The 25,251-nt window shown below is 44.8% G+C and overlaps 1 protein-coding gene across 2 annotated transcripts in view; it reads left to right on the top strand.

The window, feature by feature from the left end:
* Positions 1-25,251, top strand: part of ST14 (ST14 transmembrane serine protease matriptase) — a 320,066-nt gene that overhangs the window by 3,143 nt on the left and 291,672 nt on the right. Inside the window, exon 1 of one of the 2 annotated variants that reach the window (XM_069224468.1) lies at positions 18,720-18,739. The exons of the other annotated variant lie outside the window; for it this stretch is intronic. Within the exon in view, the coding sequence (XP_069080569.1) occupies positions 18,737-18,739 (3 nt within the window). The 5' untranslated portion in view covers positions 18,720-18,736. Of the gene's footprint in view, positions 1-18,719; positions 18,740-25,251 lie in introns of those variants that run through there. 2 annotated transcript variants of the gene reach the window in all.

Raw genomic sequence — 25,251 nt, 5'->3', positions numbered from 1 at the left:
GTCCCTTCGGGGTGAGGTTTAGAGCTGTTAGGGGGATCTCGGGTGAATAGGGGGTCCTTGTGCGCGTGCGTTTTAGGAATTGGTCCCAACAATGTCTAGGCACCTCCCATTCTAATGGGAGCTGTTGCGATGGTTTTTTGGGGTTCAGTAAGATTTTTAAAATGTTTTCTAGAGGACCGTTTAATGAGATTCGTGGGTTGCTATTGTTTAGGAACTCGCTGCTTATCCTTGCCACCCATTGTAGTTGCCCTGCCCAATAGTAAATCTCTAGGTTTGGTGCAGCTAATCCTCCCTCTGAGGTAGGCCTCTGGAGTGTGTTAAGCGCGATTCTGCATCTGTTCGATCCCCATATAAAATTCACAATTAGGGAGTCTATGTTTTTGAATACTCTTATGGGATTATTAGAGGGATGGTGGAAAAATAGTATAGTAGTCTGGGCAGTGCTATCATTTTTATCAGGGCAACCCTCCCAAAGACAGTCAGGGGGAGTGTATTCCAAAATTGCATATTAGTTTTGAGTCCATTAATAGCTCTCTGTATGTTTCCTTCTAGGAGGTCTTCAATTTTATGGTACACATTGATCCCCAAGTATTTAAATGTATTCGGGGACCAGGGAAGACCTCTAGTATCTGCGGGCGCAGGAGTGTCTGCAGTAAGTGGAAAGATGGTGGATTTTCTCCAGTTGATTCGGAGACCAGAAGCCCTACCGAAATTTTCGAGCATGTCTATTGTCCCTGGTAGGCCAGTGTCGAGCTTTTTGAGAAACAATAGCATGTTGTCTGCATATAGTGCTATGTGGTGTGTTTGATTGTTGATCGATATACCTTCAAAGTACCTCCCTGTTCTCGCTGTTTGTGCAAGGGGTTCCACTGCCATGGTGAACAGGAGGGGAGACAGTGGGCAGCCCTGTCTGGTTCCCCTGCCCACCGGGAAAGAGTCAGAGATAATGCCACCTGTACGTACTCTCGCTGTGGGGTTGGTGTAGAGTAGCCTTGTCCAGCGCGTAAAGCCCTCCCCAAGCCCTAGTTTTAGCATAACCAGCTCCTGATAGTCCCACCGTAGGCTATCAAAGGCTTTTTCTATATCTAATGAGATTATCGCTGCTTGGGGTAGCGTTGTAGTTGACGGCATGGCGTGTAATATTGAGACTAAGCGTCCAATATTTTGCGCTGTACTGCGTTGGGGTATGAATCCTGCCTGGTCTTGATGGATTAGTGACGTCATGTGGGGTAATAGTCTATTTGCCAGTATTCTGCTTAATATTTTATAATCTAGGTTTAACATGGAAAGTGGACGGTATGAGCGAACATCTGTGGGAGGTTTATCGGGTTTTAGTAGGGGGATCATTACGGCCTCAGTTGAATGGGGCAGTTTATTGTTATGCCAGGCTTCTGCGTACAGTTCGCATAGTCTAGGAGCCAACAGGTCTTGGTACAACAGATAAAACTCCGTAGGGAGTCCGTCTGTTCCAGGGACTTTCCCCTAGCCATACCCTGTATAGCTGCTTTAATCTCTGTGATTGAGATAGGCGCAGCTAGTGCCTGACTGTCCCCTGCGCCTAATGTTGGGAGGGTGAGTGACTCTAATTCCTGGATCTGGGTATTACAGATAGTAACCACTGGGGGGGCGTAGAGGGTTGAGTAGTATTCGAGGAAACATGTGTTTATTTCCGTGTATGCTGCACCTTGTGAGTGTCATGATCTCAAGTATGGGGGTTTGTTGTTTATGGGGCCTGGCAAGCCATGATAGCAGGGCTCCTGCTTTATCGCCCTCTGTATGTTGTCTGTTTAGGTGCTGTTTGTAGTAAAAGCGGGACAATCTTGAGCCAGCTTCGACTATTTTAGTTTTCGTATCGTTCAGGAGGGACATCAGTTCGGGATGTGTTGGGAGCTTTCGCTCGGTTTCTCTGAGGGAGTCCTCTAGGTTTTTGAGTTCAGTTTCGATAGATTTTCGAACGCCAGTGCTCTCGCCAATGCAGTTACCTCTTGTTACTACTTTGAAGGTTTCCCACTCCAGGGTTCTAGAAGGAGTTGACCCTGCATTTAGAGAGAGAAATTCCTCAATGCTTTGGTGTAGGGTATGTTTGAACGCCTCGTCTTCGAGTGCCTCAGTTCTCAGACGCCAAGTGGGGATTGCTGGTTTCTCCCCGCCCCATGCCAGTGAAATCATCAGGGGATTATGATCCGATATAGTGCGGCTTAGGTATTCGGCTGTTGTTACAATATGTTGCAGTTCCTGGGAGACCAGGAAGGTATCTAGTCTAACGTGTAGATCGTGTGCTGTCGAGTAATAGGAGTAATCTCTGCCTTGTGGATTGTGTTGTCTCCAACAATCTTCAAGTTGCCAGTGTTGTTGCCATTCCGGGAAGTATTTGGCAGTTTTTTGAGTTTCCGTGTGTTGTAAAGGGGGGTGTGATCTATCTAAGTGTGTGTTAGTTATGCAGTTGAAGTCCCCACCGAGTATTTTTTGGCCTGTAAGGGTCGGACCTAAGTCTCGTGATAACTTATCTAGGAAACATTTTTGGTCTGAGTTCGGTGCCTAGAGACCTCCTATTGTCACTTCTTTTCCATCCAGCCTTCCCCTGATTACCACATATCTCCCTTCTTTATCTATCAATGTTAGAAGTGCCTGGAATGGGACCCCTTGGCGGATCCATATTAGTACCCCCCTGGCATAAGCGGAGTAGTTAGTGGCAAATATTTGGCGCCTCCATCTTCTTTTGAGCGCTGTGACTTCCTGCTCTAGTAGGTGTGTTTCTTGGAGCAGGGCTATATGCGCCCCTCTGCGTTTAAGGTAGCTATGTACTTTATATCTTTTGGACATGCTATTTAAGCCCCTGGCGTTCCATGTTATCATTTTGTAGGTTACAGCCATGTATTATGAATTGTAAATTGTTGACTATGTGTGGGACTGGACCGCTGGACAGGTCTTCTGTTATGTGAGTTTGTTGAGGAGTGAAGACGAGAGTTGTTAGGTTCGTGGATGATTAATGCGACGTGGACCCCTATAACTATAAGAACAAATTTAAACCCCAACTCCCATACCCCAGGACCGGTAACCAAAATTTTCCCCATCCAAACCATGAACATTCTTAGTTTAAAGTCCTATAGGTGGGAGGCGTGGCAGGGGCAGAGAGCTTCCGTCCCGAGTCGCTCCCGGGGCCCGGCTGTGTCATATCTAGGACCCAACAGAGTGTACTTAGTAAACCTAGCTTAGTAGCAGGGTGGGAGGGGTCTCTACCTGAAGACGGTAAAGGACGTGCCAGTATGCATACAGGGCATGATCTTTGAAGCTAGAGATTAGATAATCTCCTCAGCAGTGCCTGGTGTGATTTTCGGCAGGCTTGTTAAGATGTCATGCGACAATGAGGAGTTCCCGCAGTCCGAATCAAAATCCGATGTATTTTCCGGGGATTGCGCGCGAGGGCTTGTTCCCCCGCTTAGGGCTGCTGCAGTTTCCACTGCGTTTCTCATCTCGCGTAGGGATTGGTGTCTTGGGGGGGGGGGGGGGGGCACCATCGTAGTTCGTTTGGAGGATCTGCTGGGTTTTCCACCCGGTTTGCGCAGGGTCCCAGTGGAGTGGTTCAAGGTGGACATATTCTGAGCTTCCAGCCACTCCCAAACTAGTTGCGGCAAGGTGAAGAAGTGCGTTTTACCATCATGTTCCACCCTGAGTTTAGCTGGGAAGGGCATTGCATATTTTATGCCGTTCTCGCGCAATGTGCGTTTGGGGACATTAAAGGAGGCCCTTTGTGTTTGCGTTTCCCTGGTGAAATCTGGAAAGATCATGATCCGTTGGTTGTTGCAGGTGATCTCTCTGAGTTGACGTGTTTGTGAGAGAATATAGTCTCTGTCTCTGTAGTGTAGTAATTTAGCCACTATTGGACGTGGTCTAGCTCCTGGGGGTGGGATCCTGTTGGGTACTCTATGTGCTCTTTCTATTGCGAAGAAAGCTGAGAGGCCCTCCGGGGCCACTGTGGTCTTAATCCAGTTTTCTAAGAAGGACTCCATACTGTCTGCGGACGTTTCGGTTTGCTCAGGGATCCCAACCAGCCTAAGGTTACTCCTGCGGGCACAATTTTCTGCGCCTTCTGCTCTGGTTTCTAAGGTTTTGATGCAGGAGGTGAGAGCTGTGAGTTCTGCAGTTGTTGCTTTTTGTGTTAAAGTCACTGCCGCAAGCAATGTTTCGTTGGTTCGTACTCTCTCCTTCAGTTTGCGATGGTCATCTCTCACTAGAGTGAGGTCCGTTGCCAAGTTATCTATTTTCGTCTCCAGTGCTTCTCGGGACTCTCTGATGGCCAGGAGAACCATGTCCAGAGTAGTTTCATGTAGTGACAGATCGTCTGTGGAGTGCGATTTTGTGGGAGGGTAGTGGGTTTAGTACTTGCGGCCTCGCCCTGGCTCTGCTCTTCACGTTTTTTGGTTTTCACCATCATTAAAGGAGTCTTTAGTGTTCGTTGATTTTTTTTTGGCAGGGGAAGCCGGGGCCGCAGAAAGAATGGAGGATGGGAGCAGAGCCAGGGTGCCCCCAGTAACTTTTCCTCCCCCAGCCAGGTCAGGGGTCCTTGGCGCCGGGGGGTCCCCCCTCTTAAGGTCCAGAATGGCAGCCTCGCTAGCCCGCAGACCCTGATTTCTGAGCTCTTCCTCTCTTCGATTACAGCGTTGTGGGATAGGTATCACGCCGGCATTGGGGTTGATAGTTAATTGTTTCCGGCCCCCTGAGCTGTTCTGAGGCCCCCGGTTGCCGGTTTGGGTTCCCCCGGGGGCGCGACTCCTCTGGGGTGGGGTCTCCCACTTCTCTCGCCGCCCTCCTTTGGTCGGGGGGCTCCCCCGCGCCACTCACCGCTTTTCGTGAGGCCTCAGAGGTGCAGGGCCCAGTCGTGGTTTGCGCCCGGGTGAGGAGGCCGCAGCCCCTTGGGCGTCCGCCTCTCCCACCTACCGGTTTCACTTCTGCCCAGTCAGAGGATCGTCCGAGTCCGATGGTCCCGCTAGGCCGATTTCAGTCCTTTGGGTCCCGTAGCACTTGCCCCGGCCTCTCCGCTCGCCGCCACAGGATCGCTGCTCATTCAGTTAGTTGCGGCCGCCATTTTGACTTGGGCGGTCGCTGTGTGAAAAATCATTCTGCGCTGCGTTTAATGCATGATCCGAGTCCATGAGAGTTCCTCTGCGCTCCCACTGCTCTGTGGTATTATTGCCTGTGGCCAGATTCGGTTTTCAGGCGTCGATCAGGGGTTTTAAGCTGGCCGGGCCCCGTTTGCAGCCCCGGAGCTCTTCCCTAAGCGTGCGGCTCCATCAGCCGCTAGCCACGCCCCGTGTGACTTGACTGTTGATGAAGTTATGATCATTACTGGCTTGCCAGTGTATCTCTCCAGGAAGATAATGGGGTTATGTTTGGAACAATGCCAGCTGGAGACTAGAAGCGAAGGTGAAACAGCTTAAAGTGTAATGATTAGGGGTGAGGCAGATGAGCTTCTTTTTGCAGTTTGTTTGTGTGTGTGTGTGTATATATATTTTTCACTGAAAAAAAAAAATCAGCAGTTGTAGCTTCCAGCCCTAACTATAACTTAGGCCCCATCAATGCACTGCTTACGACCTCGCATATTACATCACTCATCACAGGGTAAGTGACATCACTGATGACATTACTTACAACATCTTAGTTGACATCTTCCAGTCTGTGTGTGTAAAAAAACGTTTACGTGAGTTAGATACATACTAAGGTACTGCGTAAGTTACATTAGTACTCTTCCAGTGCTACTGATTAGTGATAGTATTTTTAATGCACATCAACTGAGTGAATATATGTTTCTGCATTTGTATGTGAGTGGTACTGAGTGGGTTTCTGTGTAGCTGTATGGGTAAACAAGTGGATGTGTGAGTGGTTTTCTCAGTAGTTGTAGTGCTGCATGACTGAGTACTTCTATGGCTGTGTGAGTAGTTCTTTGGGTGAGTCAGATATCGGTCAGTAGCTGTATGGGCGAGTTAGTGGGTGTGTCAGTTACTGTGTGAGTGTACTTGTATCAGGGACAGTGTAGAAAAGTGAGTGTATGTGTTAGTATCTATCTGACTAAGTCAGTGGGTGTGTGACTAAATGGATGAGTGACTGGTTGTGTTATTTGTTGTACGGGTGAGAGAACAGGTGTAGAAGTAGTTGTATGGGTGAATGACTCCTTCTCTAGGTGGCTGTATGTCTGTATGCCTGGGTGGCTGTATTGCTGCACAAGAGAATAAGTGAAGATTGTATTAGCTGTGTAGCTGTCTGAATGGCTTTGTGGGTGTATACGTCAGTGTGTGAGTAATTGCATGGCCAAGTGAGTGGTTGTATTACTGGCTATATAAGTGGGTGAATGGGTGTGTGAGTGCATTTTACAAGTGTTTTTATGTATAGTTATATGGGTATGTGAGTAGTTGAATGAGTGGTATGTATGGACGTGTGAGTCTTAAGGTGGATTATGTCATTAATTATGTCATTTGAGATGTCATCAATTATGTTACTGACCAAGTCATAAGTGATGTAATATGTGAGATCATAAGCAGTGCGTTGCAGGGACGTAAGTTATAGTTGGGGCTGGTAACCATAGCTGCAGAATTTCTATGATTTTGTGCAAGTAAATTTAGTACCTAACTATTACACCCCTGTAACCTTCGTTTTTTCAGTGGATTTCTTTTTTTTATTTCTATTTCCTAACTATAATGTCCCTGTAACCTTTGTTTTTTTTCTTTTTTAGTGAATGTCAAAGGTTGTTTCCTAACTATATCCTCTCTGTAACCTTTGTCTTTTTCAGTGGAGTTCTAAGGTTTTTTTTTTTTTTTTAATTCTGTTTCCTTTAATGTCCCTGTAACCTTTGTTTTTTAGTGAATTTCTAAGGTTTGGTTTTATTCTATTTCCTGACTATAATGTCCCTGTATTAGTATTTTTTTTTCTTTTACTACACCAAGCGGGTTGACCACAGGCCAGTGGTCAGTCCCTCCAGCCCCCATGCATGCATCCAACCACATGCTTTGCACAGCCTTAGAGGAAAAAGCAAGGAGAAGATACACAAAAAAACATGGTTATGGTGTGTGTCTGGTGCTTGATTTTAGTTTGTTCTCACTTCTTTCTTCTTGCAATCAGCCCTGTTTGTGCATGCCTGCTGCTGGCCTTTTCCCTCCTTCTCCTTGCTCTCGCCCCATTTTGTGTGTGTGTGCGCTCCTTGACTTTCCCTCCTTCTCACTGCTTTCTTCTTGCACTCAGCCCCGGTTTTTGCATGCCTGCTCTAGTCTTTCCTTCCTCACTGCTTTCTCATAGCTCTCAGACCCATTTTGTGCGTGCCTGTTTTTGCCTTTCTCTCGTTCTCACTGCTTTCTACTTGCTCTCTCCGGCCCTGTTTTGTGTGTGTCCTTCCTTCGCCTTTCCTAGCTAACTGCTTTGTCCTAGCTCTCAAACCCTTTTTGTGCCTGCTGCCTGCCTTTCTCTTGTTCTCACTGCTTTCTCCTGGCTTGCCCACCCCCATTTTTTGTTTGCCTGCTCCTTGACTTTCCCTCCTTCTCACTGCTTTCTCCTTGCGCTCAGAACTGTTTTGTGCCTGCCTACTGCTTGCCTTTCCCTCCCTCTGACCGCTTTCTCTGTGCTCTCAGAACTGTTTTGTGCCTGCCAGCCTCTTGCCTTCCCTTCTTCCCACTGCTTTCTCCTTGAGGTCAGTCCTGTGTTTTTTTTTTTTGTGTGTGCGTGCTTGCTGCTTGCCATTCCCTCCTTTTTGTCTGCTTTCCCTTTTGTACTTGGCCCTGTTTAATGCAGGCCTGCTGCTTAAACCCCCCCCCCCTGCTTTCTCCTTGCTCTCAGGTGCTTCTTGTCTGAAGCTGTGTCCCAAAATGGCTTGCAACACTTCCTGGTTGAAGTGTTTGCAGCCAATCAGACCTCAGCATGAGATCTTATTGATCTGCACCACTAGATATCTATTTTTCTGTTCCCTTTAATATCTCAAACTACTGAACAGATTTACACCAAATTATAAAAAGTGTGCTTTCTGAGCCAAAAGCTAACTTTCTGCCAATTGTGATGTAATTCCATCCAGCGGTTTGGACTGTAGTCTTATTCAAAATTCAAATGGGAATTATAATGGGAAACACTCTTTTTGAATTTATCCCCCCCACCCCACACACTTTCTGTATACCTTCTCTCTGGGTCCCCACACCAAGTTAGCAGGGACCCCAAAATGATGCACCTCCCCCCTCCCCATTCAATCCCTTATTAAGCTCTATATGGGTGGAACTTTTGTTTTACAGCTTGAGTAGTTTCTGTTTTAAAGGCCTTAGTATTGCAGTAGGTCAGCTAAGCCTGAGAATGTGTAGGGCGCTATGCCCTTTAGGTGCTAAATATATAGTTGCGTTGCATTACTTTGTGCCAGTCTATTTTCATGTGGTTGTGCCTTTTATGGGCTAAATATATGGTTACATGACTGTTTCCTACAAATTATATTTTTATTTTGGTGTTCTCTAGGGGCTGTTCTGAGCATTACAGTCAACATACTAAAATATTTGCTGCACTGTCATCCCATAATGCTTTGCAATGCATTCTTTTACAAAACATTTTTGCTCATAACTCAGCCTGTGGTGGTCCTAGGACAATGGGACCAACTTCAAAACGTTCACCTCAACCTGCTCTTTCTGTCTAGATCATCTCGGGGGTCCCCACAGTAGGTTAGTTGGAGTCCCAAAATAATATCTCCCTCCATTCAGTGTCTTATTAACCTCTCTCATGGCTGGAACTTATGTTTTACAGCTGAGCGTAATTTGTGTTTTAAGAGTCTTGTTAGTCATATCATTGCAGTCAGCCTGCTAGCCATGGAAATGTGTAATGTGCTGTTCATGTGGTTATGCCCTCTAGGGCCATAACCATGTTTCTTACAAATGCTGTTTACGTTGTGGTGTCCTTTAGGGGCTGTTCTGAGCATTTCAGTCTAATGTCAATCACTTTTTTCTGATAAAGGTTTATATGATAATTGTACATGTTTTATTAATCTCTCCTTATTCCAATTATGACCATGATTCAGGCCAGCGTAACATCCTCATTACACTATAACTGTTTGAACTCTCTTGATATGTTTGGGTGACCCTTCTAGTTTATTTCTCTCATTACTCATCTGTGGCAGTCTTGTTTTCGGAATTGTGTTAGCCAGCAAGCAACTCTGATAGTGTGTGTGCGAGGGGGGGAGGGGTGACAGTGGTATTCTACTGGCATTAGCATGGCACATTTAAATTAGGATGCTAAATGACAATATTTTCATTTTTGGATGCAGATAGAGGAAGAAGGTAAATAAAAGTGCTTTAGTTATACGCAGAGCCACTGAAATAATGTGGCAGGAACAGTCTAAATTTTGAGACAGGGTTGGACAATTTATGTGGCAGGAAATGTCCAGTTATGAATTTACAATGCCAGTAGCTCTAACGAAAGCAAATGTGAGTACCATTGCATTGCAATTGCTTGCATTCATATGTATCCTTCTAGAAAAAAAAATATATATATATATATTAACTTACAAGATAAGGTAGAGTGTCTTGTGGACTATAATGCTCAACATTTCCAAATGGTACAATGTTTTCAGCACAAAGTCAGTATCTGCCATTTATCTCATTATTAGAACCCAAATGTGCATAGAAAGATATCCTTGTTTCAGGAGCATCTTATTAACAGTGGGGAACCTTATCACCTAGATACGGGAAAAAGAAAGAACGGAGGAAAGGCATACTAAGGGAAATTTAAAATTAAAAATTCTAACAGAAAAAAAGTAAAGAGATTTTCTCTTCAACAAAGACATCTCTAGTCATCAGTGACTTGGGGTTCCATCGCGAGGGGAGCACCTACCCCATTGGTAGCTATATCTGGGTCTGCCTTTCCATAGAAAGTTTTTTTTGTTTTTCTTTTTGGTTTGCTGATAACTTTGGCCTCATTAACCGAATCTTCATAAAATTTTCCACAAAAAAAAGTTAAACCACTTCACCTCCTTTCTGGAAAGTTTTGGGTGTGGGAGGGTGATCCATCGAGCAGGGGCCGAAGGGGAAAAAGGAGATTGCAAAATCCTGATGCATTTTCCGTTGACTTTAAGATGGTCTGCAGCAAAAACTGCTAAAAGGGAACTACACCAAATTTGGCAGGAAGCTAGATCTTGGTGTGCAGATTGTGATTTGGTATACTTCTGATCAGTCATTTTGGAAAAATGTAGGGTAAAAATATAATATATTTTGACAATTGGGTCTGCGAGAGACTCTCACAGGAGTGCCAATTTAAAAATAGAGCATTCTGAATGGCCCAGGGATCTTTATTTCCCATGGGCCATCTCTCTTCATCGGGAGACTGACTCCTGCAAGTGCTCTGATTGGCTCGTAGCAACATGAGAAAATGATGATAGCAGCCCTTACAGGACTCAGACACTTAGTACCCATTTCTAAAGTTATAGAAAACATAAAGATATATATGGGCCAGGGTAGGAATGCCCTGCTTGGGGAGGGGGAACAGAGGTACCCCCTGCCCCAGCACCAAAAAAAGAAAACGGCAAACAAGTGCCACAATCCCACCCAAAAAATGGTGGTCAGGCTGCATTTATTTACTATAAGCCTCGTGGAGCCCGCCCTGTGGCTGTGTTCATAAAGCGGAGGGCGGTTGCTCCTCCCTGAGCCATCAGAGGGTGGGTGGGGCCACCCCGGGGTCCAAAACAATATGGAGAGAGGGGAACGCACAGATACCTCCTGGAGCCATCAGAGGCCCTGGGGAGCCCATCCCTGGGGCCAATCAACCTCTACCCATTATTTAAAAGAGTGGCGCTGGGGGGGTCTAGGGCCTAACAAGGCTGTGGGACATGTCTTACGTGAGGCTATTTGTGAAGTTGCCTGTTAAATTAAGGGTGCCATTCTGAGCATCGAAAATTGCTGTATGCATGTTTGCAAAGCCATCCATAACCAGGAATTTAAAAAAAAAATGTTTATACTTCAATATAGAAATTAGTTCATAGGTCACTGTAAAATATGGATTTTTGTCGGCATGATTAGGAATATGCAGCAGAAAAAGCAAATTATGCTGCATATTCTCTGACATTATTCTTTTCATCCATTTGAGCTAGAAACATGTTTGTGGATCTGCAAGTTATGCAATGTGTGCGCCAAATGCTATGAATCTCTATTAATACAGTAAACATGGCATCTGTAGAATCACACAAATTCCCTGCCCATCTCCATTGTCTCTAATGCACCATATTACAGATTACCCATTAAATATCTCTTTTCTCCCTCCCTGTTTGTATGTGTCTGTGTCTCTATCTGTTTAGAGAGCATATGTTGATGTTTCCGCACTCCAACTTTGAGGAAGGAGAGCTGCTGTACTTTAACGGCAAGCTACTAGTGTGAGTTCTTCCACACCATTCTAGAGCTGATGCCTGTCCAAAGTATAACATAGGATTCTGTCATTGGTGGGCATATACAACCAGTGTTAATTATTCAAGTCTGGTTCATTTCTTGAGATGAGACGTCTTAGGGTGCCCCATATTTTCACAAATACATTAAGTCCTTAGGATATTCTTGTGCATTTAACACTATATAGAGACAAACCTGTTGCCACTGTTCCACTATTTTTCTGTCATTTGCTCACCTTAGGAACAAATTCCACAGCTCATGGACTTGGACAGGCTACACAGTGTACATTGGTGTGTCTGATTGCTTTTCTCTGTACCCCACTAATGTATGTATTCAGTAATATGCCTTTTGGGAATTTAATGCCTTCGTTTTTATATGGCTGTTTTTCATTCATTCCTTTATTACCCATGATTGTTTTTCGAATTCAATTGGATTGTGTATTTGCTTTAGTATGGTTAACACTTGAATGTGTTTAATTCTTATGATTCAATTCAGTGTGTCATATCAGACATGCCTAAATATCTGGACTAAGTATACTCTATTTTATGAATGACCTCTTTGTTGACTTCAGTTGCCTACATGAGTAGCGCACTACACCGTTCAGGGTGTGTTGTTGGAAGGATATTATCTTGGTTTTGATCCTATATGGAAAGTTGTGAGTAATGACCACTGAGATATGGTTGTGTCAAGGAATGCAGTGTTTAGCAGTGTGATTGATGAAGAATTGTGAGGGATATGCATGTAGTTTATCAGTAATCTGGCAACTTTGAGCAGCTGTGCAGGTCTCCTTATGTTATTTCTCATTTTCATAGTCCACTTAGTTGGTTACTGGGTTGTTCATTCTGATATTTTGTTTAAAGTTTATGGTCCTGAGCTAGCATAGGTTGGTGAGAGACATAGATTAGAGGTCTGTTCGATGAACTTTGTTACTATCATCCCATATCTGATTGCCGTTATGAAATGTCAAAGGCGGTCCTAGTATGTAGCTAGGGTGGGGCCTGCAATAGTGGACTCAGTTAATCCTCTGTTGACCAGGGGCATGTGACAGATTTTTTTAAAAATTATTCAATGCCTGATGGTTTGCGATGGGTGGCGATTATTGTTGACTGGTACCATACTGAGTGATAGCCAGGATCCATAGCAGTTTTCTCTTGTATGAGAAGGTTAAGCAGTATATGAAAATTATGCCATCTGTATGAACTACAGTTGACTGCCCAACCGCTGAGTGTTATAGAACTAGTATTACTATGAGCGAGGAGGTATGTATGTATGTTTGTGTGTGTGTGTGTGTGTGTGTGTGTATATATATATATATATATATATATATATATATAATATTGTAATTGTATTTATATAGCACTTAGTACTTGTGAATAGGTGTAGCACTTTACGCTGGGCAGCACACTGCGCCAGACACTGGGTTAGTAGTTTTTTGGGTGTGGGAAGGGTGTTTATCATTTGGCTTTTGGGATTAGTCTTGCACTTTAAAACATTTTCTTTTTTTTTTAAAACATGCCATTCATTTACTTAGGTTTTTATGTGGTATAATAAATTAGTAGGAGTTATGTTTGATCCTTAGTGGGAGCGACAGTATGTAATTGTGCGGTACAACCAGGCGGAAAGTGCAAGGTGTGTGGAAATTACTATTTAAATGCCAATAAAATACATCATTAAATTGATTTCTAAATGTAGCTATGACATTTAAAGTGTTGCAGCATTGACATATTAGGAGACTACTGAGATTTGTGATTGGGAAAGCAATAATCATGTTAGGACTGGGTTGTGACCCTAACATCTATTATGGGTCCTGTCCTAAATTTGTGATTGCTTTCTTCCACATGTTGTGGGGACTAGGCCCGTTAGCTTGGTTTCCTCTTTACTGCAGTGTGCATTTTATTCCCTTGTTGTTTTCCGTGTCAATGCTTCCAAGCCTACGAATGCACAGTCACCTGGTAGAGGCACCGATGGTGGCTCACCTTGAACCACGGAGCAAAGTTTGAGCAACTTGTAAACGGACACGCAGCTACTGTATCCAACCCGTCCTCTAACTATTTTAATAACATAAGGCCTCTGGCCTCTAAGGGCTGAATGCGGCCTAGTCTGAGGCAGGGTGTGCTATGCTCATGCCTGTGGCAGCAGGTCAGGGGTCGGGAAGTGCAGGAGGTAAAGTTATGCAGATTGCTCTTACCCAGTGATAAACGTGTGAGGTGCTCCAGTGTCTTCTCCTTACACACCAACCTGAAGCAGCACCCCTGTGAATATGCACGCACCATGCCTTGAGGGGAGGGGGGGTGGTGTATGCTCGAGTTGTGCCGCTGACAATGACCTCTAAACAGGAGCTCGTGAGGGTTTTCAGGGCACACACTATTTGACTTCCTGCTGTTATCTTAGTTTCACCATACACCCTGCAGTGGCATCAAACATTGTTTCTTTGTCTACAGCTGGACAAAATGCAGCCTCTGGTCTGTGTGTATGTGTCTTCTGAAGCACGACCCAACCCAAAAGGAAGTGTACGACGAATGTGTTTTACATTTTTGGAAGGAAAACATAATTACCTAATTCGTGTTTTGTAGGTAGTCAGTTTTTCTAGCCATTTTAAGAAAACGTGCCAAAAAGCACTACAGTCATACTTGCCTGAGATTCGAAATGTGTACTAATAAGTCACCAAACAAAGAATTGCAAGGGTAACTTATTAGGTAAACTCGCATTTTGATATCTTGCTTTTGTGACCAAAGGTTTTCACTTCCTCGGGCTTAGCAGTCCACATAATCACATAATAACTTTTATACAGTGCTCCCCACTGTTATGTCGCTACCACTGAGTTTGTTAGGTTAGGGGTGATCTACACGAGCCGCTGGTATGTGGTCGGGTAGAAACCCCTCTAAATGTTGGTCCTGTTGGTTGGCTCCTGACGTAAGGAGGCAACGAAATAAAGGTTTTGGTGTTCGTGCCAAAAGGGGAGTTCCCCACTGACCACTACTGTGTACGGTGTCATTATTGTTCTCCCTGCCCATCTCCCCTCTACCGATTCCCGCTAATATCGGAACCGAAGAAGCAATACAACAAAGTGGCGACGAGACCGGGAGACGGCCCTCACTCCCCGATTAGTGCCAGCTTTCACCCCAAGTGGCCCGCGGCGCTGGCGTGACGGGCGGGTGCGCGGCACAACGTGTACCTGCGATCCGGCCGCGTGGCATCGACCTCTGCGCTTCCGTGTGTGGACCCCGGCGGTGAGTCTCCCAAGCGGTGGACTCCGTGGCTGGGCAGCAGCGAGGTGCTCGCCTCAGCCGTGGGAGTACTGGCAGCGGTCTGAGCGGCTGGGCGGCAGGAGGAGTTGCCGAGCGTCCACTCGAGTCAGGCAGACGCCGGTTGTCTTGGCGGCCGCACCCACGCCAGTCAGCGGTGTGCGAGGTGCATCGGGACAATTTGCTGGGTGGATAGATAACTGGGTGCCTGCACAGCCAACACAGAGCACTCTGTACACCCTGGGTCACTGAGTGGACGTCAGCGCAAGTTGCAAGCGTACCCTGTCAGCACCATGAATTTGTTCCCGGCGCTGGAACCGTTCCTAATCGATGGTCCTCCATCAGCACATGCTGCCAAATGGAAAACATGGGTGAAGCGTTTGGAGAACTATTTCGAGGCAGCAGCAATACACCCTGAAAGGAGAAGGCAGATGCTTTTGCATTTGGGCGGGCCTGCGGTCCACAAGGTCAGCAAGTCGGTGGTAGAAGAGGGTCCCCCGTTCACGAATCAAACTCTGAAACGTGCAATCACAGCCTATTTCGAGCCGTTGGCGAATCCAGACTATGAGCGTTTCCTTCTCAGGCAAGCCAGGCAACTTCCGGAAGAGTCGGTGGATGTCTTCTGCGCTAGACTCAGGGACTTGGCGAGTACATGTACATTACCTGATACGGCTGACGAGACCCGTGCGCAGTTCATTCAAGGCTGTCACTCTACCAAGTTGAGGGAACACATCTTACAAGTCCCAGGCATGTCAATGGCGGACATACTAACAATGGGGCGCTCCAAGGAGCTGTCTCGTGTGAGGGGGGCACATATGGAGTCGGCACTCGCGAAACCCATAAAGGCAGAACCGGTCAATGCAGTGGTGGCGGCGACACCCACGAAAAGAAAGGAAAAGAACAAATCAGAGGGAGGGCGTCGTACCTGCTACATGTGTGGAGGAGCGTATACCGCACCAAGGAAAATGTCCAGCGATGGGGAAACAATGCACAAATTGTCAACGTCTCAACCACTTTGCGAAATTCTGCATGTCAGCCGTGAAGCCCAAGTCAGGGGTACGGAAAGTGATATATGCGGCCCAAACCATCCAACAACAGAATGAGGTGCTGGACATGAATGATGATGACGAACCGGAAGGCACGGTGTACGTTATTCACACCACTCAACCAGGCAATGGTCCGGGGAAGAGAATTCCGAGGTGCACGTTGAAAATTGACGGTCATCAAGTGCCCGCCCTCATTGACACTGGGGCTTCAATAAACATCCTTGCACAGTCAGTATTCCGTCAGCTTCCTACTCCCCCCCCCCCCAACTTCGGCCCACCACCGTGCAGGTATATGCATTTGGATCAGCAACACCAATTCCCCTGGCAGGTGTGTTCACGACAGACATCGTACATGAGGACATTGCCACCAGAGCAAAGGTATATGTCACGAAAACTGGAACAGGGATGTTACTGAGCTCTCGCACAGCTGAGGAACTGCAACTAGTCACTTTCACGTTCAGTGTCCACGTGGGGGCCTTAGAAAGTCTGGAAGAAGAATACTTGGACATTTTCAAAGGCATTGGTTGTCTGAAGGAACGACAGGTGAAGCTACACATCGACAAAACGATTGAACCTGTAGCCCTGAAACATCGACGCATAGCATTTCACCTGAGGCCAAAGGTGGAAGAGGAGTTGGCCAAATTGGAAAGCGCTGGCATTATTGAAAAGGTTGAGGGGCCAACACCATGGGTGTCGCCCATAGTCGTCACCCGAAAGCCAAAACAACCAGGTGAGGTGCGCATATGCGTGGACATGAGGTTGCCGAATATAGCGGAGGGAGTGGCACCTCACACCAACGGTGGATGACATTGTGGCAGAGGTCAGTGGGTCACGGTGTTTCTCTAAGATGGACCTTCGGGACGGATATCACCAACTGTTGCTCGCCCCCAAACCAAGGGCCATAATCACATTTTCAACTCATGTGGGGCTGAGGCGGTACAAGCGTTTCAGCTTTGGCATTGCCAGTGCCGCAGAAGTGTTTCAGGACACGATTCGTGGTGTGTTAGCCGGGCTCGAAGGGGTCATCAACGTGAGTGACGATATTCTTGAGATGCCCTTCCACAGTGGGGGCCTGCACAAGAATATCGTCACTCACGTTGATGACCCCTTCGAGCCCGGCTAACACACCACGAATCGTGTCCTGAAACACTTCTGCGGCACTGGCAATGCCAAAGCTGAGACGCTTGTACCGCCTCAGCCCCACATGAGTTGAAAATGTGGTTATGGCCCTTGATTCGGGGGCGAGCAACAGTTGGTGATATCCGGCCCGAAGGTCCATCTTAGAGAACCACCGTGACCCACTGACCTCCGCCACAATGTCATCCACCATTGGTGTGAGGTGCCGCTCCCTCCGAATGGCCATATTCGGCAACCTCATATCCACGCATATGCGCACCTCACCTGGTTGTTTTGGCTTTCGGGTGACGACTATGGGCGACACCCATGGTGTTGGCCCCTCAACCTTTTCAATAATGCCAGCGCTTTCCAATTTGGCTAACTCCTCTTCCACCTTTGGCCTCAGGTGAAATGCTATGCGTCGATGTTTCAGGGCTACAGGTTCAATCGTTTTGTCGATGTGTAGCTTCACCTGTCTGAAGGAACGACAACAAATGCCTTCTAATCACGGTAAAATGCGTCATTATGACCCAGGTTTAATGTTACTCAGTGTACTGGCCGTGGAATAATGGGTTTTCTTTAGCTATGTCCATTATATAAAGCGGCGGCTTTATTTACGAGTACATGTAGCGAGTTAGAACTGTTTTACAGTTAATACAAACAACATTAGTTTGTAGGTCTAGGCCTTTAATGGGAGAAGTGAAGCTGCAATTCCCAGCATGCTTAGAACTGTTAGCTGAACAATAAGGACTGGCTGAGAGTCGCCTTCGACCGGTTGGGTGCTGGCTGCTTAAGGTGGGCGAGCCGGCAAATGAACAGCGAGCCGAGCCAAAGGTCTGACTGGTTGATATCTTAGAGTACAAGCCGAACCGAGCAAACGTTTGGTATGTAAATTGTACAACAAAACACGTTAAAGAAAGAGATTTTATCATGTTTTACGTGTAGAAGCCTTAACGTTAATAGGGCAGATTATAGCGCTGCATTAAGAAGTACTTATTAATAGGGCTAGTTTTGTACAACTGCTAGTCTGAATTCAGGTATTTGAAAGTGCTTTCATGATCACACAGTTTAAGCAGGGAAGTCGCGATTTAACCTTTGTACGAATTGCCAGTAAATGTGTATATATTTGTCCATCCTTATGTTAAGGCTTTATTAGTATAGCTCAAACTCGACCCGAAGGTACTGAAGTGCCTTACATGAGGGCCAGGTACGTTACAGAAGGACGTGTTTTTTAGGCATGGGTTGATTAAGTGATTTGCCCAAAATCTCAGGATTTTGAGCCAACCCCAAGACTTGAACCGGTTTCACCAATTCCACCTTAGACCGCTCTGGTGGTAAAGCCTCATCATGGGTAGAGTGAGGCAAACAGAAGCCACATGGAAGCTCTGCAGTTATGGGCTTAAGATTCCAACAGCATTCCAGCAGAGCCATGCTTCGCGCTTAAGCCTGGCTCGAGCTTTCAGTGGCGCGCTGACCTTTACTGACTGCTACATTCAGGGGGTGCATGGTAGACATGACACTACAGCATTGACACTAACTGCCTCCACTGCCTTCTGAAGAAGCTTATAGTGACCAAAATATCACCAATTGATAGCCATTTGCCAGCTGCGTCAAGGTGCTGTAAAGAGTCTAGGTGACATTTGATTTCCAGGTTTGTGCTACATTAAGCTCCAAATGAAATGGTGCATAGGTTGTCGGACTGTTCTTCTTGGGCTTTTCTATATTTTCAGAGCCCTGAAGCCTTACGGCTAATAAGTTTAATTGGACTTTTATTTAGAGGTTAATTTTGTTCAGTGCAGTGAACCTCAAAGGAATCTGCGTGAAGGTAAATTCACTCTGGATATGCTTCCTTCCATGCTCCAGAGGAAGTGCAAACACAAGAGCCGATATGACACGCCGTACCTAATGGAAAAGAAGCAAATGTGAGCCATGCTGAAGCTAACTAATGGTAAGCCTGTAGCTCACTAACTGTAAACAAAATGTCTTGAAAAGCTAGTTCATACGCTGTCTATGCAAGACCTAAAAAGAAGCATAAAATTACAAACGGACAGGGATTTGTGTGCACTGCTTTGAAGGAATTGGCAATTTCAGTTAAGTCAATATGGAATTTTGAATTTGCTATTTCTTTCAGCACAGTAATACAGTTGCCGTTTATTGTAAGTATACCCCGAATTCACAGTTTTCTGTAGGTCCTTGTTTTGTAACATAGCTAGTAGCGAACATTACAATACATTCTCATTGAATAATTTTTCATCTCAAAAATAGGCACTGGTGTCTTGTCTCTTAATGCCATGGATTATCATTACTCGGGCAGGGTTACAATTTGGTGGATCTACAAGCCATTTATTTGATAGGAAGGTTTGAATGTACCATCATGGATTATGAAACATTTCTCTTTTCTAGGGTTTTCCAGCTGCATCGTTTCTCCCCGTTTAATGTTCACTTGCCTTCTCATCCAGCTGGGGGCCACAGTGAACAACCTCTTTCCCTTCATTCAAACAGATACAGACGATTGAGTGGGAAGGCCTTGCATCTGTTTGGTTCCAATCTTTAGCATATCAGGCAATGAAAACTCTAAATGAATGGGTACCCAGAGTAGGTCTGTGAGAACTAGGTAAGTGCCAGAATTTCATGATAGCTGAATAAGATCAATTTACATTTAGTGAACCTAAATTACAATATTTGACCAAGTATGTGGTTATCCAGAAAATCCGGCATAGAACCTGCTCTCCTCTTTTCTGATTGGATGCCCTCAATTTCAAACTTCCTTTGAAACAGAATACCTTCCTTTCAGTTAACGGTCAGCTCGGAGTTGGATTTCCCCTTTCAGATTGTGGTTCCTAGCTGTTCCTATAGCTGTACTCCTCCCCTACTATCCCATCGGATATGAGCAGTAGCCGGTGGCCCAGATGCATTAGAGCACCAACATCTCTGCAAACAAAGGAGTTTTCAGTTTTAGAGTTGCCACTGTATGGTGGGGTAAACCTCGGTTTGTAAAAATACTTGTCCCCCTCACCTACAGTGCTTTGAGTTGATATCAGCAGAGGTTAGGTCTTTGTAAAAGCCACTAATAAAATACATATTTATTTCATTCCTCACTATAAATAACTTGTGGTGTTACAAATTATTTACAACGATATTTGTCTTTTTTCTAGGGTTCCCTGTGAGCTGAATGTCTTAATATGTGTTGCTAAGTAAATGTGATGGATTGAGACTTGGTGGTAATGCAGGAAATGCATTGACAATCTTTAAAGTTATGGCTGGGCCTGTGGGCATTTCTCAGTAATGAATTCTGATACATATACGGAAGTAGTACTATTTCCCAAAAGTCTGTTTTTATTTCTAATGAAGTAAGAATAGTTGAGTAACACCTTTTAGGTCTGGCCTTTGAGACCGCATTAGTGTTTTGCCATACTATTGTTTTCCCAAAAATTCATACATAACATTCATACAAGGCAGAGTTTCTGGTCAGTGGGCATCATCGATTGGTCTGCCAAATTGTCATTCACATATTGTATACGCCCACCACAGTGTACAGAATGGGGCAATGGGTCAGTCCACTACACGTGTTGACTTCCCTTTACTTTGAGTGCAGAATGCCTCTGTATATTGTGCAAAGGATGCGAACATCGTTGTTCACATTCTTCAGTGGCAAAGCTGGTTCAAATGGGTGTACAAGATATTTATTTTGCCTGCAGTCCGATGACAATTTAGATGACGATTCACTTTCCATATTTTCAAAGTTGCTGTTATAAAGTTCCCAAGTGGCAGTATAACATTGTAGCTGCTTAAATTTGAGTTTATGGTTAGGTGATGATTTATCACTAGTAAACTGTCTGCGCCAGTGTATGTTTTTTTAATGTACAGTTTTCATTGTAAACATATGGCAGCCACAATTAAGTGCTGGAATGGTTTCTTTTTCATTTTATTTTTGTGGCATATGCTTGCAAAAAAAAAGCGTATGAAATAATAAACAGTTCCAGTTTGCTAAGGTAAGACCAGTCGGTTTGATGTTGCTTGTTTGGGGTGAAAGAGTAGGGCAGCTGGGCTGTACTCAGTTCACACTCATTTCCTTTTCACATCCCATCAGTGTGAAGAACGATAAAAATAATTTATGAAACTGGCTGTACACAATTGACCTGCACAACTTAACTTATCCCGAAGCTCCCAGATAGGATGAGGTGTGAAACAAAAGTGGATAATTTTCCATGCAATGTGGTGGGTAGAAAGGGTATTTTTGGGGATCAACATCTAAATTACCTAAATTCTCTGTATCCAAGACTACAGTCTATCACCTGGTAGAATTTAAGCTCTAGGCATTTGAGACAGACAAAAGTATATGCAAATACACAATTACAGGAAAAAAAATAAAAAAATAAGGGCCTGGTTATGATTTTGGTAGTCTGACTGCCGGACCACCAATACGTTAGTGGGGAAGACGCCACCAGGCCGGCTGCCTTCCCACCTCCATATTATGTTCCAGGAGAGCCAGATGGTGGAGATGGTGCGGCGGCATTCGCTTGAACTCTAAGGGAAATCTGAGGCCAATTCCGCCTCATTGTTGCCATTACAGGCAGTGCTCATTTTATGTGTGCTGACAGGGGGGCCCTGCACTGCCCATGACATGGGCTTGGGTGGTGCTGGGGCCCCCCTGTTGCCCCGTCTCTGCCTTTTCACCGGCCTGTTCATGGCGGTGTTGTTGCCATGAAAAGACCAGCAGAAAGGTAAGTTGTGATCAGCATGGCGATGCCGACAAAAGCAAGGCCGTGCTTGACCACAGCTTTCTCTACCACCAACCCAACCGGATCCAAGATCCTGGCGGTGATGGTGATATTGTGGCGGTCTGACCGCCGGCATTCAGCTCTGGCAGTCAGACCATCAAGGATGCAGCAGTTGGACCGCCACCGCTGTACTTGTAATCCAGCCCTAAATCTGTTACTGTCATCCATGAGGTTCTGTAGCCAGTATTTTCCATGCCAAGAGATTAGCTTTCTCGCTTATCTAACTATTCTCAAAACTAAATAAGCTATCTTTTGGCAACTAGGCGTTTTCCGTAGCTACCATCAAGTTCTATAATCACCCCCCCCCCCCCTTCCAGTCCAGTAGAAAATCTCGTCATCTGAACTCAGGAAATCTCTTTTAGGTCGAAGCCTACCAGATAGCATAGCTGTCTGGTTTGCATACAGCTTCTTGTGTATGTGTATCAAAACAATTGGTACACTCTGGAAGTTTAAGCTAGAGCAACATTGCAACTAGCCAAAAAAAAAAATATAAGGAAATTAAATTTGATTCCCTTGTCAAATCACTGAAAACACACTACAGAAATTTAAGGATGCATTTAAATACACAGATAACAATCTAGAAACAGATTGTGTGATCTTTTGATTCTAATTTTGTAACAACAAGTCCAAAACTTCTGGTGTAATAAATAACAAGAATGGAATACAAATGATTAGGCTGCAAGTAAAGAACACTAAATGACAAAAACACAAAGATAAATTTAAAACGTTCACTGAAAACAAAAATAATTTCAACAAATAATGCAGTCCCTTTTTTAAAACATAAGTTGACGTTTCAGCCCTTAAAGTGAAATTGACTAGTGCCATTATCAGGGCAGATTGTCAAAAGAATATTTATGAAAGCAATTTAGAGTTCCTCTAGAAATTTTGAAGAAAAATGGCAGAAAAGGACCTAGGACAAACTGGAGAAACAACAACCACCCTGGGCAAAGCAGAAGACTAGTTAGGAACAGGTTGGACTTGTATCAGGGTACCCACCAAATTAAATTATTTGGGACACGTGAAGTCACGAAGGAAACCCATTTCTTAATCCTAATTTCTTAATCCTAACAGTCTAACAAAAAAGGTCGAGAAAATTTGCAGAGTTAAGCACACTGCGATCTGTGACTGCAAGAGAACAGCCGTTCTCTTGCAGTGAAACATCGACTTATGTTTTATAGTATGGATTGCATTAGTTGAATTTATTTTTGTTTTAATTGACCATTTTCAATTTATCTTTGTGTTTTTGACATTTAGTATTCTTTACATGCAGGTATTATTTTGAATTTCATTCTTATTTTTTGATTTCACCAGAATTGCTTTAATTGTTAGAATGTGATCCTTCTAATTTGTATCTGTGTCTAGATTATCTGTGTATTTAAACATTTCATTACGTTTCTGTAGTTTTTTTTCAGTGATTTGGCAAGGGAACTAAGTTAGATTTCTTTATTACATTTGTATGTTCTTTTCTTGTCTAGTTGCTATGTTGCTTCACCTTAAATTCCCTTAGTTGAACCAATTGTTTTGATACACTGACAGTACCCTGGTTCTTAGGGTTATTGGGTTGACCCCATGTATTGTTGCAGCGCACATACAACTTCTTGTTGGCATTGTGAAAGCTACCCTGAGAATGCATTTTGCCTGTTGCTTTCTATTGGCTTTGTGATTTGTAACTCAGTCGCTTGCTTTCTATTTGCTGGCTTTGTTTTAGGCTATCCACTTAAGCTGTTTCCTCCGTGAGCATTGCTTGTTTAATGTATCCTTCAGAGTACTCGCTTTCAGTAAACAGGACATTAAATCTTGTTCTTATCTTGTCACCATTACTGTGCATTCGAAGATGGATGTCAAATGTCAGGTTCTGTCATGGAGGGAGCTTGGTGTTTGCTTTTGTTTTCTTGACTTCAAAGGGGGAGAATTTATGTGACCGTCTTGCCATGTGAGAGTAGAGGGTGTAGTGTGTGTGATTTCCAGTACAGAACAAACATGATAAAATATATCAGAATCGGGAAAGTACAAATTAAGCACATCTTTTTTGCAGTTCTAAAGTGTAGTGGCAACATATATTGGAATGCGATCAGAACACATCAGTGCTTAAGGTGATGACATTTCCACACATTATCAGTTGTGCCACCAACATTTTATATTATTGCAAATGTAATGGTCACTTAAATTGAAAATGTGTTTTGTCTGTAAGAGCAGCGCACCACGGCCCCATGCATACTCCACACTACTCTACTTCTCTTTACACCACTCCACTTAACAACAATCTACTCCACTCTATGCCCTTTCACTCCACGCCACACCGTTCCATTCTACAACACTTCACTCTACGTCCCTCCACCACTTATTCCAGTCTACCCCACTCGACTCCAGTCTGCTCCATTACCCTCCAACCTACCCCACTTTACCACAATCTACCCCCTTCCAGTCTACTCCACCCAATCAATTTACTCTACAATCTACTCCACTTCAATCTACCCCATTCCACTCCAATCCAGTCTACCCCCCAGTACATTCTACCCTACTTTACTCCAGTCTACTCCACTCCAGTCTACCCACTCCACTCTACCCACTCCACTCTTCTCCAATCTACTGCATTCCAGCCTACCCCAACCTACTATACTCCTCCAAATCTAACACTCTGCTCCAGTCTACCCATATCCAGTCCACTCCAATCTACTGCACTCCTATCCATTCTTCCCCAGTCATAACTAACCCACTCCACTCTGCTCCACTCTTATCCACTCCACTCTAGCCCACTCCATTCCACCTTACCTCAGTCCACTCCACAACAATGTGTTCCACCCTAATGTACCTCATTCTGTCCCACTACATTCTACAACAGCCTACTCCTCTCCACTCAACTCCACTGCAGTGTTCTCCAGTCCACTCCACTGCAGTCTACGCCACACCACCCCAGTCCACCCCTCCCCACTTTATCCACTTCACTCTAATCTACCCAAGCCTACTTCACTACTGTCTACCCCACTCTTCTCCAATCCAGTCCAACACAATCTACTCCACTTCAGTCTACCTCACTCATTTCCAATCTACCCCACTCCAGTCTATCCTCCTCCTCCCCCGTGGACCCTCTTCACTCTAATCAACCCTACTCAGTCTACCGCGCTCCACTCCAATCTACTTTAATCTACTCCACTCTATCAGAGTCCAGCACTCCATTTCAACATACTCCACAACAATCTATCCCACTCCACCTCACTAGTCTCAGTCTACTTCAATCTACTCCACTACAATCTAACTCACTCCATCCCAATATACTCTACAACAATCTACCCCATATCAACCTACCCCACTCTATTCCTCTAACGTCTAGTCAACTCCCATCCGCCCCAACCTACTCCACTCTACCCCACTCCACTCCAAACTATCCCACTCCACTGTACTCCACTCTAATGTACTCTATTCAAATCTACCCTAACCTACCCCACTCCATTCAAATTCACTTAGTTCCACTCAACTCAACCCTACCCCATCCTAGTCAATGTACCCCAGACCAATCTACCCCATTTCACTAAAATCTATTCCACTCCACCCAATCTACCCCCTCCACTCCAAAAATATCATACTTTAATCTACCCTACTCCACTCCTATGCAATCTACTCTACTTCACTGAAATCTACTCCAATCCACTCCACCCCACCTAATCTACCCACCCAACTC

This window comes from Pleurodeles waltl, chromosome 3_1, assembly GCF_031143425.1.
Source record: "Pleurodeles waltl isolate 20211129_DDA chromosome 3_1, aPleWal1.hap1.20221129, whole genome shotgun sequence".
Classification (NCBI taxonomy): Eukaryota; Metazoa; Chordata; class Amphibia; order Caudata; family Salamandridae; genus Pleurodeles; species Pleurodeles waltl.
This window is presented reverse-complemented; position numbering and strand designations above follow the sequence as displayed.